Source organism: Ictidomys tridecemlineatus, chromosome 6 (assembly GCF_052094955.1).
Source record: "Ictidomys tridecemlineatus isolate mIctTri1 chromosome 6, mIctTri1.hap1, whole genome shotgun sequence".
NCBI classification, from domain to species: domain Eukaryota; kingdom Metazoa; phylum Chordata; class Mammalia; order Rodentia; family Sciuridae; genus Ictidomys; species Ictidomys tridecemlineatus.
Genome location: NC_135482.1, coordinates 20,666,186 through 20,679,826, shown reverse-complemented (window position 1 = coordinate 20,679,826; position 13,641 = coordinate 20,666,186). Strand labels below are relative to the sequence as shown.

Genomic DNA, 13,641 nt, shown 5'->3' with positions numbered 1-13,641 from the left:
TGTGTCCAACATATATATAATTTTTTTTTTTTAATGGAGCCAGTACTCATACTCAGGTCTCTGTCACTCCACAGACTGTTCTTAACTGATTTGTGTTCTTCTAAGTCTAAATATAAAGAAGGTATGACTTTTGTTCTTGAGTTGAATTTAACTTGAGTAATTAAAGGGAAATTCAGAAAAATTAATAGGGCTGCAAGTTGAGTTTGGGCATCTCATTAAAGTATTTGCACTGCCAAACGTTTCGAACTTCCATTGATGGAGTTTATGACTGAATAGCACTCAATAGGTTTGCAGATGCTTATTTTTGAGTTTGTTTATCATTTCTAAACAATTGTAATTGCCTTCCAGATCTGGAGCTTTGAACTCCCTTCTCCTCTACACGAGTTGAAAGGCCACAATGGCTGTGTACGCTGCTCGGCCTTCTCTCTGGACAGTTCCCTGCTGGCAACTGGAGATGACAATGGAGAAATCAGGGTAGGCTGTTTGCTACATGAGAGCGCTGCTCCTCTTGGAGCTTGGGCCTGCACTCTTTACCTCATGGGGACCTTTGATAATGGGACAGGGAGGCACAGGCCCTGGGGTTCTGGTTGGATGAAGCATTCTTTGTATATTTTTGTGCGTTTGCCTTTACTGTAGGAAGAATTCATTTTGGAGTTAGACTGAGGCATTTCCTACATATGTGAGGAGGCAAATGCCCTAGTTATTTGCAGCTGGTTCTCTGCCATTAGTTTGAGAGTGATTCATCTTAATTTTTGGACTTGAACCAAAGGTTGCTTTTAGTGGCAAAATTTGAGGAAAGTAATTTTGTAAATCATTGTCTGGGTTATAAATGAATTGCAAATTCTGCTGGTTTTGATTGCTCAAAGAAAAGATCTCTTTAGTACTTTACCAATTAGTCAACATTTACAGTGTGGTTTGTTGCAGTCTTCTCTCTGCTTTGTTAACTGAATAGTGCAGAGGATCACATTTCTATAATTGGGTGGGCATTGAAGGGCTTCTTACTTAGGTAGAGTCTGCAGGATAGGCCAGATTTTACCATCCTGCAGTGCTTAAGATACACATATAAACTGTGCCGATTTTACTTAGGAAAACGTCTTTTTTAAAAGGGAGACAATCTTCATGTCTATGGAAATACAGTGCAATTTGGAAAGTATTGCATGCTGTGAGATCAGAAATCACAGAAAAACAGTCAGAGCTGGTGGTGTTAAAAGAATTGGACATATATGGGGAATTATGGATATTGGAATGGCTGCTTAGTGATCAATATACGTGGAGGATTGAAACTCAAGGAATTGGCATATAATGCAGACCAAGAGGAGAACATGGAATTTTTATGAATAGAGGTAATCAGAAAGGATGTCCAGTAAAATTAAGATTCTCCTTAAGGACTAAGGAACAAACCTTTTCTATTCTATCCCATTCACATAATGCTCTGCCAGCTGAAGTGGCAGGCCACTGTGGGACATTCCTTGTGCTTTGAGTTCTCATCTTTGGATGAAAGGACTCCTTTACAAGTTGAGATAGTGTTCCTTTTTTCAGAACCCCCTAAAGGAAAACTCTTAAAATTTCAAATGTGATTTAAAAAATTTTCCCTGGTACATTTTCTGAAGAAAATTTTGTTTTTCTACTTGATTATTCATAATGTAGGAACACGATTCATTTTTGTATATATAAATAAAAATAGCTATATATATTTATATCTAGCTATATGTATTATATCTACCTGTATATATTATGTCTAGCTGTCTTACTGAATTCTGTATGTTCTTTTCCATTAGTTTCTCTTGAATTTTCTAGGGAGATATTTGCTGATTTTTTTTTTTGGTGGGGAGGTGGGGTACCAAAGATTAAACTCAGAGACATTCAGTCACTGAGCCACATTCCCAGCCCCATTTTGTATTTTATTTAGAGACAGGGTCTCACTGAGTTGCTGCCTCACTGTTGCTGAGGCTGGCTTTGAACTCACTATCCTCCTGCCTCAGCCTCCTGAGCTGCTGGGATTACAGGTGTGCGCCATGGCGCCTGACTTCAGGGAGACATTTTCAAGTGATGATTTAATTATTTCCTTTTGTACGTATGCCTCTATTTCTTTTATTATTCTCTTGTGCATTTCACTATTGTGTATTAAGTATCACAGGAAATAAATGGACATCATTTGTAAATGACTGGGTTGTTGTTAAGACTCTAGTAAAATAATCTTAGAATATAATATATGTATTTAGAACCTCACAGGGACGTACATACTTTAGATGTTTGTCAACATTTTTGATGTTAACTTTTGGACTTTTTTTTTCCTTCCCCACTTAGTTTATATGGCTTCTTTTGTATTTCTTGCATCTCCCTTCATTCATTTTTCTTTTCTTTTTTTACGTACTATGCTGGAGATTGAATCCGGGACCTGCACATGCTAAGCACATGCTCTACTACCAAGCTATACTCCTAGCCCTCTCTTAATTAGAGTTAGCATTTGAATCAGTCACTCTATCCTTTTGCTTTCTAAGAATGATCTCCATATATCCCAAAGATATGTAAATATATATTTTAAAACTAGAGAAGCTTCCTGGTAACCCGTTAATGGACTGTGTGTTGTGTTTACATAGATATGGAATGTCTCAAATGGCGAGCTTCTTCACTTGTGTGCTCCAGTTTCAGTAGAAGAAGGAGCTGCTACCCATGGAGGCTGGGTGACGGACCTTTGTTTTTCTCCAGATAGCAAAATGCTTGTCTCTGCTGGAGGATATCTTAAGGTAAGAGTTCCTGAAGGACTGTGAAAGAGAAGAACCGCCTCTGCCTTTCTTTCCAAGCTGGTTCCACTTCCTGTTTCTCAGTTGGCTCCCTATAGTGCAGCAGAGTGAAAGGGCAGTTGCCCTCACTGTTTTGCAGTGATGAGACTGAGGTCAGCAAGGGTGCCTTCCTCAGGTCTCTGGTAGGCTTTGGTGACAGCTCTCCTCTCAGCTCACCAAAATCTAGATGGTCAGAATGACTAGCAAGTGGGGTGTTCAACTAATTTTACCTTCCATGTCATTCATTATTAAATATTTTGGTTGAAATTCTTTTAAAAATATTTGTGGAATTTATTTTCTTAGAATAACAATCACAACAACAACAATAATAAAAGCAGCATATTGCTCTATAATTTATAAAATGTGTTACTTCCATCATCTCACTAGCTAGTTTTCTGAAGCCTACATTTTATACCATCCTTGGTTATAGAAGAGCATACTGAATTTTGTGGACATTGTAACTTTCCTGAAATTATATAATTAGTGAGTAGAAGGGCCAGGACTCACACACAGGTCTTCCTCCTCAGATTTCTGTAGTGAGTTGGCTTCTGAAAACTTACTGGTGGCTCTAGGGGCCATGGTTTGAATATGTTGGGGTGCTTCAAGGTCATTTTTTTGGTGCTTGCATCTGTTAATCCCTCCATTCAGTAAGAGTGTGCTCCATGCCTACTGTGTACTCAGGTACTACTGTGTGGCGCATTTGTTAAGTTTTGTTCCTACCTAACAACAGCTAATAGTCTGGGGAGGCAGGTGATAAATAAAGCCTCTAAAGAGCAGGAGGGGTCTGGCACATGATTACATGAGGAAAGTGGATAGGCTGCTGGTGGGAGTTACCAGAGGTTCACATGGAGAGGGAAGCTTGAGGGTCTTTAGAATAGCGGTTTACTTCTTTTTTTAAAAAATATATTTTTAGTTGTAGTTGGACCCAATATCTTTCATTATTTACTTATTTTTTTATGCGATGCTGAGAATCGAACCCAGTACCTCACTCATGCTAGGCACGTGCTCTATCTCTGAGCCACATCCCCAGCCCAGCCTTTACTTCTTAAACGGGTAGAAGGTGATACTATATATTATACTGACCACTTGAAAATTCTATAAGCTTTTCATTTAGAATAGATCCCATATAAGATCTTATGATACTGCTGTTTCTACTGAAAACAGCCAACTGAAGCTGATTCTGATCATCTAGATGTTCCGAAATACTTGAATGAAGTTTTGGTTATATGGGACCCATATCATTGCAATTATCTACAACATAAAACTCTAGCTTATAAAATAAGATAAATTAGGTAACAGTTTTTAGCTCTATGAAAAGATATGAATTATGATTCCTTTACAAGGTTGTGTTGGAAATACAATTCTGTCAGTGTTAATGCTGCCTTAACCTACGTCTTTTTGGGCACAACTTCATTCAGTTATCAGGGGATCCCAAGTCATGATCATCACTTGTTTTCCTTTAAGGTAAAGGTAAACGGTAACTCTTGGTTGCCTCTGAGGATAATGCTTAGAGGAGGGTCATTGCTGCCTTGTGTCAGAAGCTGAGAGTCTTGAACTGTGTTAGTTCCTGAAAACTGCTCAGTCTTCTGACACCAAGCTTCTAGATACCATGCCATTTGATTTCCTGAGCTCCATAAATGCTGTCACATAGTTGTGAGTCAGGCTTTTAAGGTGTTACAAAGATCAATGACCAGATTTGTGGAGCTCTTGGAGAATTTTGAAATAAAGCAGCAGAACAGGTCTGTGTACTCTAGGGGTTATGTCTTAAGGCTAAAAGAAACTGTAACATGTATATTTAGTCTGTATATTTAAGTGATGATCAGGCTGCTTTTGCCTTCTGGTTTGATTACTGGCATGGTTAAACTAATTATGTTATAGCCCAGCCTGCATCTACCCAGCATGTTAATGAGACTATCCAAAAGCACAGAACAAATTAAAAGTAAAAAGGAACAGCTGCTGTAGTGGCCAAGAAATTAGGCCTTTTGAGTCTGCTCACTTTAAAAAGAATCCAAGCTATTTAAATTGAGTGCCAGTGAAATAAAGTAGGTATACAGTTGCTAAAAAGATTTTAACTTTCAAAGTTACTTCTATTTGTATGTGAAAAAATAAGATAGCTTTTACCTGAATTAATGCTACAGAGTACATAATGTTATAATGCAAGAAATTCACATTAATTCATACTCCTGAGGAAAAAAGCTGATCTGAAATGTGGAACACATGGTGGTAAGTGAAAGCGTACCATCATGTAGAGGCAGCAGTGTCATGGTTGGGAGAATGGGCCTGGGGACAGATTGAGTTCAAAGCCGGACTGTGCCACTCATTAGCTTTGTGACTTTGCACAACATTGTTCCATCTCCTGGTGCCTCAGTTTTTTGTACAGTGGGTGTGACAATCATACCTCATTACAGAGATTCCTCACATACGCTTGTCCCCACACATATGCCGCTTCCCCCACTATCAACATTCCCTACCAGAGATGGTGCATCCTTTGCAATTGATAGACCTGTGTTGACACACATTGTCACCCAAATTCAGTAGTTTATATTAGGTTCATTCTTGGTGCTGTACCTTTTATGGGCTTGAACAAATCTCTAATGACATGTATCTATCATTACAGCATCAAACAGAGTAGGTTTACTGCCCTGAAAATCCTGCGTATGTGCTGCTATTATAGCATCTATTTTTAAAAGTCTATATTAAACTGTCTCCAAGGACAGTGGTCTGTGTTAATAGTGGGAAAGGAAGAAGGGTCACTGGATTCAGAAGCCAGATCTTTCCACCTCTGCCACCTGCCAGGTTCTGGGGTTCAGATTCTTCTTTCAGAAACCCACTTCCTTATTTGTAAAATGGTGGATTAGATGATAAGCTGTAAGAGCCTCAGACACTGAAATGTAGTGAGTCTCCTCTCAGGGGACAGAATGTCCTTTGAACTCTTGATTACATTGCCAGTTCTGGAAGATTCCAAGTTAGTGCATTCGCTTAAGTAAGGTTCAACAAGTCTGGTATGTTTTTATCAGTTCCTGTGACTAAAGAGAACATGCATAATCGACTCCATAATGTGCTAAGGCAGAATGCTAGCCTTGGCCATGGACACAAAGGTGGATGACACTGTGTTCCTAATACTCAAGACTTTTTTGTAGTACTAGGAATTGAGCCTAGGGGTACTCTACTACTGAGCTACATTCCCAGACCTTGTTATTTTTTATTTTGAGCCAGGGTCTCACTAATTTGCTGAAATTAGCCTTGAATCCTCCTGTCTCAGCCTCTCAAATAGCATGATACATCTGAGGCCTTTGAAAAATATGTTCATTTGCATTGTTTCTTGCCCTTGTTTTAGCTGTGAGATACGTGGGTAAGCTTTATGGTCTCTATTTGGTAAATGGATATAAATATTGTTATAATCTATCTTAGTGAATTCAAGGATTGGAAGGGAAAGGAAGCACCTGCTTCATTTGAGATGTTAGTATTTATTAAATAAATATATAAACCATTACATAAAGAAATTGGGTCATATGTTCTTGAATCACTCCTGGTGGAAAGGAAGATTCTCTAGAGAACATTCTGGGTGTCTGTCTGAATTCCAGTCTGTGACTACAGAGGGGCACTGGAGTGAAAAGAGGGGCAGTCCTCTACCAAGATATGCAATCAGGAGAGCCCAGTCCTCCATGAGGAACTGTCGCCTGGTGCCTGCAGCTCTCTAGCAGCTGCTTGTTTCTCTAGAAGTGCTGAAGTGGGGATGGAGTGGGGACAGAGTGGGGACGGAGTGGGGACAGAGTGGGGACGGAGTGGGGATGGAGTGGGGATGGGTAGGGCCTACCTGTGTAGGTCTGAGGCCATCACCAGGGTTGATCAGCAAAGGCCAACCAGGTTGATACTGTCTTCAGCCGTAAATCTTGGGCCTCTTTCCTGCTGTTTGCTTGAGGTTAGGAGAGGGAAGGTGATAGGTCTGCTGGCACTACAACCTGTCAGGTAGTGTAATTACCCATCTAATGAGAATTTTATTTTTTTCTGAACAGTGGTGGAATGTCGAGACCGGGGAATCCTTACAGACCTTCTACACAAATGGAACTAATCTTAAGAAAATACATGTGTCTTCTGACTTCAAAACATATGTGACTGTTGACAATCTTGGTATTTTATATATTTTACAGATTTTAGAGTAAAATGGTTTAGAATTAATGTAAGTTAAGTTAAAGTATTTTAAATTTTGCATTGGAAAAAAATGATAAACTCTGTATTATCAACTTTTTGTAAAGCTGTGAATTATTTTGCAGGTTTGCATTCATTACAAGTGTTTGTGGTTGGATGAATAATATTAGTGTAGCTTTTTCCCATGTGAACACACCTTTAATCTTATTTTTTATCATCATCATTAATAATTTGTCCTTACGATGCAAATGAAAATGTAAATATGTACCTTGTTGCACTGTTAGTAAAATTTGTTCGTGATGCATTCAAATTAGTTGTCATAATTAATGAGAATAATTTGAAGGGTCTATATTTATTTAATATTGTCATTATGCAGGCTGTGCCTCAGGGTGACAGTGGACTGTTTTCTGAACCACACTTACCCCCAGGGGGTATAGTTCTCCCAAATACTATCTTGGAGGTTATTTATACTCCTTAAATTTGCTTTAAAAATACTGTGCCTGTGTGCAAACTCTGAAACACTTCCTTTAATTAACTCAATAAGTGAGTGTTGGATTTTATCAGTTCTTTCTGTGAAGCAAAAATTATATGTTAGAGAGTAGAATTCATGGGTTTCCCTTTTTCTCCCTGTAGCTAAAGGCAGCTGGCTGTAGCTGGACTCTAGTGGTCAGTATTGAGTTGGGTGCTATCCTACTTTCTGTGGCTTTTTTACTTAAGTGACTGAACTTGGCCTTTCTTGATCTTCACTTTATTCATTTTAAAGCTGTTGTTCCCTAGTTAAATGTTAGTAAATCAGATTAATTGAGGATGGAGCAATTTTAATCACAAGTTTTAATAATACTTTTCTAAGAAATGTGAAATAGTAAAGAATAATTTTTTTCTAATTGCATTTTACTTTTAGGTAAATGGTGTTGTTAGAGCTGTTTTCTTTGTGAATTTCAAGAGACTTCTTTCTGATTTTCTGTGCAGTTCTAGAAGGGTCACCGGTCACTTTGGAAGATTTCAGCTTTTACCTTTCAGCCAACCTGGTCTCCTCCTATCCCTCCTTCCCTCCCTGCCTTCCTTTACTTTCCATCCTCCCTTGTACCATCCCTTTCTCTCTCCCCTTCTCTGTGAAGTTAATCAGGAAATGCAGGGATTTTTTTTTTTTTTTTTTTTTTTTGAGATGGGGCTTGCTATGTTACCTGGGCTGACTTTGAACTCCTTGGCTCAAGTAATAATCTTCCTGCCTCAGCAGAGTAGCTGAGAAAAATAGCTTTGGACATGGAGAAAGTTCACTAGCATCTATAGCTGGCTATTTTTTTTAACCTCTTGATTAGGAACTTTAACTAAAGTTTAAATCTAAATGTTATTATGGGCATTGGACGAAAATTTATAACAGATGTGGTTTTCATATAAAAGTAATCAAAATTCAAAGATTTTTTTCTGTTACAGAAATAATAAGTCAAATGAATATTAGTATATAATAGTAATATTAATATAAGCAACAAACCCATTTCTGCTGGTGGTGCATATTAATAGATGATGTGTGGATAGAAGGATGTGTTTTAGATTAGATATTCATATATAGCATTTGCGGAAACTGTAAATACAATACAGTGAATAAAATCTTTTACATTATTAAGGAAGTTTTTTTGTGTTTTGATAGGTTGAGGAACTAGTTTATAGGCTTACTGTGATTTAAGCAAATGTGATAAGTGAAAAGTCTTAATTTTATAAGAAATTTTGGTAAATAATGTTTTGCTTAGAATGTCCAAGTTTTAATTTGATTTTCATGTTTAAGGGCTCATCTCATCTATAGCTCAGAATATGAAGAATTGACTTTTGGAGTTAAAAGCCACTTGACTGCTAATGTATAACAGCAAACATCAACTTTTTATGTCTCGACTGAGCTTTGTCTTAATATTTAAAAGAAACTAAAAAGGAAAATGGGAAGATGAGATAATGTGAGGAAAGGAGACACCTGCGACGTACATTGCAGCTCGTGGAGTTGGTCATGAGGGGGATTTGGTTGTAGTTGCAGATGAACATTTTTAAACATTTTCCCTGATGTGTTTTTTGTATGTGAAAATACATTGGACTTTGTATATGTAAAGATTTTTTATATTGAATGTTTTTATATTGAATGTGTATGTTTTGAAACCTGTTACTTACATGATTTTCTTTTTTTTTTTTGCCTTGGAACACATTTTAAAACATGAATTTTTAAAAAAAATTATAAAAATAAAATTCCTAGAATTTTTTGGAAAAACATTTTGGCCTATTCCAGACTCCTTGCTTATCTTTATCTGTTGATTAGAAGACTAATGTGAACGATAAAGCTAATCCATCAACCTTTCCATCTAAGCCTTATTAACTATATGTAAATTCAGTTATATCAAATTTTCTGCATGTCTCTTCAGTGTGTGTCTATGATGGTTGCTGCTCAGTGAGCTGGCATGAAGAAGAACCTGTAAAAAAGAGAATTCATTTATTCGCCCACTCATATTTTTCACTTATTCATTGAACAATATTCATTGAGATCTACCGTGTGCCTGGCATTGGTGTAGGTATTAGGGATACATGCGTTAGGAAAACAAAATAATGCTGCAGTTGGGAACTTATATATAATATTACTATTATATACTAATCTATACTCAATTACATGGTATAAGTTCAGGGGGAGGGTTATGGTTTTCGATGGAGTTGCAGTGGTGACACTGGAGTACAGACCTGAAAGAGGAGAGGAATTGTGAGCCATGCATGCATCTGGAGACAGTGCCACAGAGAGGATGCAGCACGCACAGGCTTTAAAGTGTTCCAGGAACAGCAAGGAGGCTGGTGTGGCTGGAGAAGAGTGGGAGGAATACAACAGGAGTGGCAGGCAGAGAGGAATCAGGGCAGCACTGAGCATTACCTCCCCGGCCCTGTAAGGACTTTTGCTTTGACTCTGAGATGGGCGCCAGTGTAGGAGTTTGAGCAATGGAGTGATCAGACTTAAACTTGATCCTCGTCACTTGGGACTCAGTTGAGAGGGGGACAGGGAGACCAATGAGAAGCTTTTGTAATCACGTGGACAGAATGAAGTTGGGTCAGATGAGGATGGCAGTGGAGGACGTAACAAGTGGATCCTGGATATATTTTGGGGGTAAGAGTCAATAGGAATTGCTGATGGCTTGGATAAAGTTTGAGGGAGAGGAATTGCCAGTTTGGAGTCGTATCCCAAAGGCCCGTGTATTAAATGCTAGGTTACCAGCTGGTAGTGCTACCCCCCCCCCTTTAGTAGGTGGGGCTCATTCAGGTCACTTGTGGCCTGCCCTTGATTGGAACATGGGGACGCCAACCCCTTCTTGTCTCTTTTACTGCCTCCTCTGCCACGTGTTCCTACCATGATGTGCAGTGCTGCCCCAGGGCCAAGCAACCACAGGCTGCAGCCATGAGCCCAAGTAAGCCTTTCCTCCTCTTGAGTCCATTTACCTCAGGTGTTTTGTTTTTGTTTTTGTTTTGTTTTGTTTTAATTAACAGCGATGGAAAGCTAACAGAAAGTTGATATCATGTGCGATTGTGGTTGTGACTGTGTTGGTTCAGGACTGTTTGGAACTGGTTCGCAGGAGTTTAAACTGGAAAAGTTTGGAGGAACCGGCTGGAGGAAACCCAGGGTGCTGTAAGAAGAGCGTAGTGGACGTTTCTGGTGAGGACTCAGAATGCTGATAACAACGCAGACAGTAAAGGTCATTGATGATGCTCATGAGGTTTCAGATGGACAGGAGCTGGTTGGGAACTGGATTTAGAGACCACCCACATAATACCGGGGCAAAGAATTTGGCTTCCTTTTGCCCATGCAAAGACTGTAGGAGGTTGAGCTTAAAGGTGCCTGACAAGTTTATCCCGTGGAGGAAATTTCAGCATTCAGACAGTGGTAGGGGTATTGCTGGCTGCTTTTCATCAGATTTACACAGAGAATGGGAGCAAGAAGTTGAACAGAAAAATGTGGAAAGCTTGTAGTTTGGCCAGAAAAGAACCAAGCATAAAGTTTTGGCCAAGGAGAAAGAGTACAGTTGCTAGAGGGATCAGCACAATATAAAGCAGCCAAGTGATTTGCACTGGGACCCTAGGAAAGGTACCTTAGGGCATGTCAGGCATCAGCAAGGCTCCGCCCACCACAGGCTCAAAGGTGTGAAAGTATAAACTTTCCAAGATTTTCCTTTAGAAGAGAGCCCTGGGTGTTCTTCTCCATTGGACTGACTAGTGAATCCTCTGCCTGGAATTTACTTTCCTTTGCTCAGCTGTCTGCTGCCATGATTCAAATGGTCCCTGATATAGCTCACACAGGTGACAGACCTTGGCATCAGCCATGTGCTGCTGCCTTTGTGGGCATGCAGAATGTAAGAGTTAGAGGACGTGGGGTCTTCCTCTGAGATGTCCCTGGAAAGCCTGAGAGGCCAGGCAGCTCGTGGCAGGCTCTGAGTCCCTCAGGCAGCCCTGACAGGGCCATGCACGAAGCTGTAAGAGTGAATCTGAATTTGCATTGGAGACCTCAGGTAGATAGAGATGGCAGGAAGGTGGGCCATCTGCTAAGGGATGCTGTGGGCAGTGAGCAGAGCCAGCCCAAGACACCTCAAGCTGCCAAGTGTCCTGATGCCAGGTATGGAGTCTTAGGATTAACGTCTGCCCTCCTGGGATTCAGTCTTGCTTTGGTCTGACCCTGCCTTTCAATGCCCTAGTCCTGCCTTTTGGGAATGGGAGTGTTCATCCTGTGCCTTTCTGTCTTAGAAGCACATAACTTTTTTTTTTTTTTTAATCTTTGCAGGAACTCACATCTGAATTTGCCTTGAGTGTTGGAGACTCTGGGTTTGTCCTTTGGAGAATGCTGGAAGAGTTAGACTTTGGGGACTTTTAGAGATGGATTAAATGAAGGTTGCTTTATGAGATGGACATGAGCCTTTGGGGTCGAGGGGAAGAATGCTGTGGTTTTACATTTTTCCTCAAAGGCTCATGTGTTAAAAGGCTTGATCACCAGTCTGTGGTACCTTTGAGGGGTGATGGTACCTTTAGCAGGTGGGGCCCAGTGGAGGGAGGTAAGATCACTGGAGGTGGACCCCTGAAATGGATGTTGGGACCTCAGGCCCTTCCTGTCTCTTACTTCCTGGCCACCCCTTCCACCATATGTTCCCGTCACAGTGTATTGTGCTACCACAGACCCAAAGTGACATGGCCAAGTCTGAAACCTCTGAAACCATAAATCGAAAGAAACCATTTCTTCCTTTAAATTGATTTGCTTCAGGTTATTTACTTATTTTCATTCCAGAGATCAAATCCAGGGATGCTTAACCCCTGATCCACATCCCCAGTTCTTTTCATTTTTTTATTTTGAGACAGGGTCTCGATAAGTTGCTTAGGGCCTTACTAAGTTGCTAAGGCTGGCCTCAACCTTGCAATCCTCCTGTTTCAGCCTCCTTGAGTCACTGGGATTGCAGGTGTTTATCACCAGGCCCAGCCCTCAGGTATTTTTTTTTATTATTATTAGTGATGGACATTGAAAACATACCAAAAAATGATGCCAAGGTTTTGGCCTGTTCATCTGGAAGAATGACAGAGTTGCCATCAACTCAGGTAAAGAGTATGAAGGGAGCAGGTTTTGGATGTAAGTTTGTGATTCCAATTAAACATCCAAGTGAGGGTATTGAGCAGGTGATTGGATCAGAGGGTCTGGACTTCATGGGAGAATTCCAAGCTAGAGATAGAAATATGAGATAGAAATAGTGGGTTGATGGCACTTAAATAGCCCCAGGGCCAGACGACATCAGCTGGGATGTGAGTGTAGGGAGAAGAGGAAGGTGGCTCAACACTGCGTCCAGGGCAGTCTGGAGGTCAGTGAGATGTAGGGCCAGCACAAGAGACAGAAAGGTCCTGCAAAGAGCCAGAGTGGCAGTTTGGTGTGGGAGGTGTAGCGAATGCTGGGCAGGGCCTTGCAGATTCCTTTATCTGTTTGTCCAGCCATCTGTCTGTCCTGTACGTCACAAACATCTGCTGAAGTAGCACCGGGCACTATTTTTTAAGTAGCGCACAAAGCAAATGGCAGCAGTTGGGGAGAATGTGGCCAAGGCGTAGTAAGAAAATAAGAAGCCACCAGCCTTTGTCTTGTCTATAGCATGAGCATCCCTTCCTCCCAGGGCTGTTGTGAGAATCTGATAAGATAATGCTCACAGAGTACTTAAGTCACTGCTTGAACCTAGAAAGCACTCGGGGCACATCCAGTGATGTCATCTGGACCACATCGAGGACAGTTCCGGGCCTGCCGCCCTGCCGCCGTTCCTGCCCTTCTGCATGATGGTTCCCGAGTGCTGCTCTCCATCTTGTAGAGCTTTGCTGCTAAAACCCTCTTGCTTCCATGGCTCGGTCTGCAGAGCTCTCTCTTCTGTTCTGCATCTCCCACCCCCAATTTTACATTTTCCTTCCCAACTTTCATACACCCTTGGAGGTGACCCTCGAGGGCCGGGGACCTGGCCTCCCTCCGCAGCCTCCTTTCCTCCACCACGGCTTCTGTTGCTTTGCAGCTGTTTGCTCACCTCTTGGGGGCCGCCCTTTACATCATGTCCTCCTCGGAAACCAGCTCTGTCTTTTATACCAGATTCTAGCAGCCCGACAGGCCATGAAAGCCTCAGCGAGCATCTGTGGAAGGCTGAAGCTCCCGTGTGCGTGTGCGTGGGACTTCTCACGAGGGCGTCGA

General features: G+C 40.9%; 1 protein-coding gene across 9 annotated transcripts in view; it reads left to right on the top strand.

The window, feature by feature from the left end:
- The window catches only part of Apaf1 (apoptotic peptidase activating factor 1), a 78,454-nt gene extending 69,269 nt beyond the window's left edge, over window positions 1-9,185 (top strand). For 6 of the 9 annotated variants that reach the window (XM_040279681.2, XM_078052950.1, XM_078052947.1 and 3 more), the window contains 4 exons: window positions 349-474; window positions 2,601-2,747; window positions 6,800-6,914; window positions 8,716-9,185. In XM_040279681.2, the coding sequence (XP_040135615.2) occupies window positions 349-474; window positions 2,601-2,747; window positions 6,800-6,914; window positions 8,716-8,753 (426 nt within the window). In that variant the 3' untranslated portion in view covers window positions 8,754-9,185. Of the gene's footprint in view, window positions 1-348; window positions 475-1,106; window positions 1,344-2,600; window positions 2,748-6,799; window positions 6,964-8,715 lie in introns of those variants that run through there. The other 3 variants (XM_078052951.1, XM_040279693.2, XR_013440374.1) reach the window with 2 other exon arrangements.
- The last annotated feature ends 4,456 nt before the right edge of the window (window positions 9,186-13,641 follow it).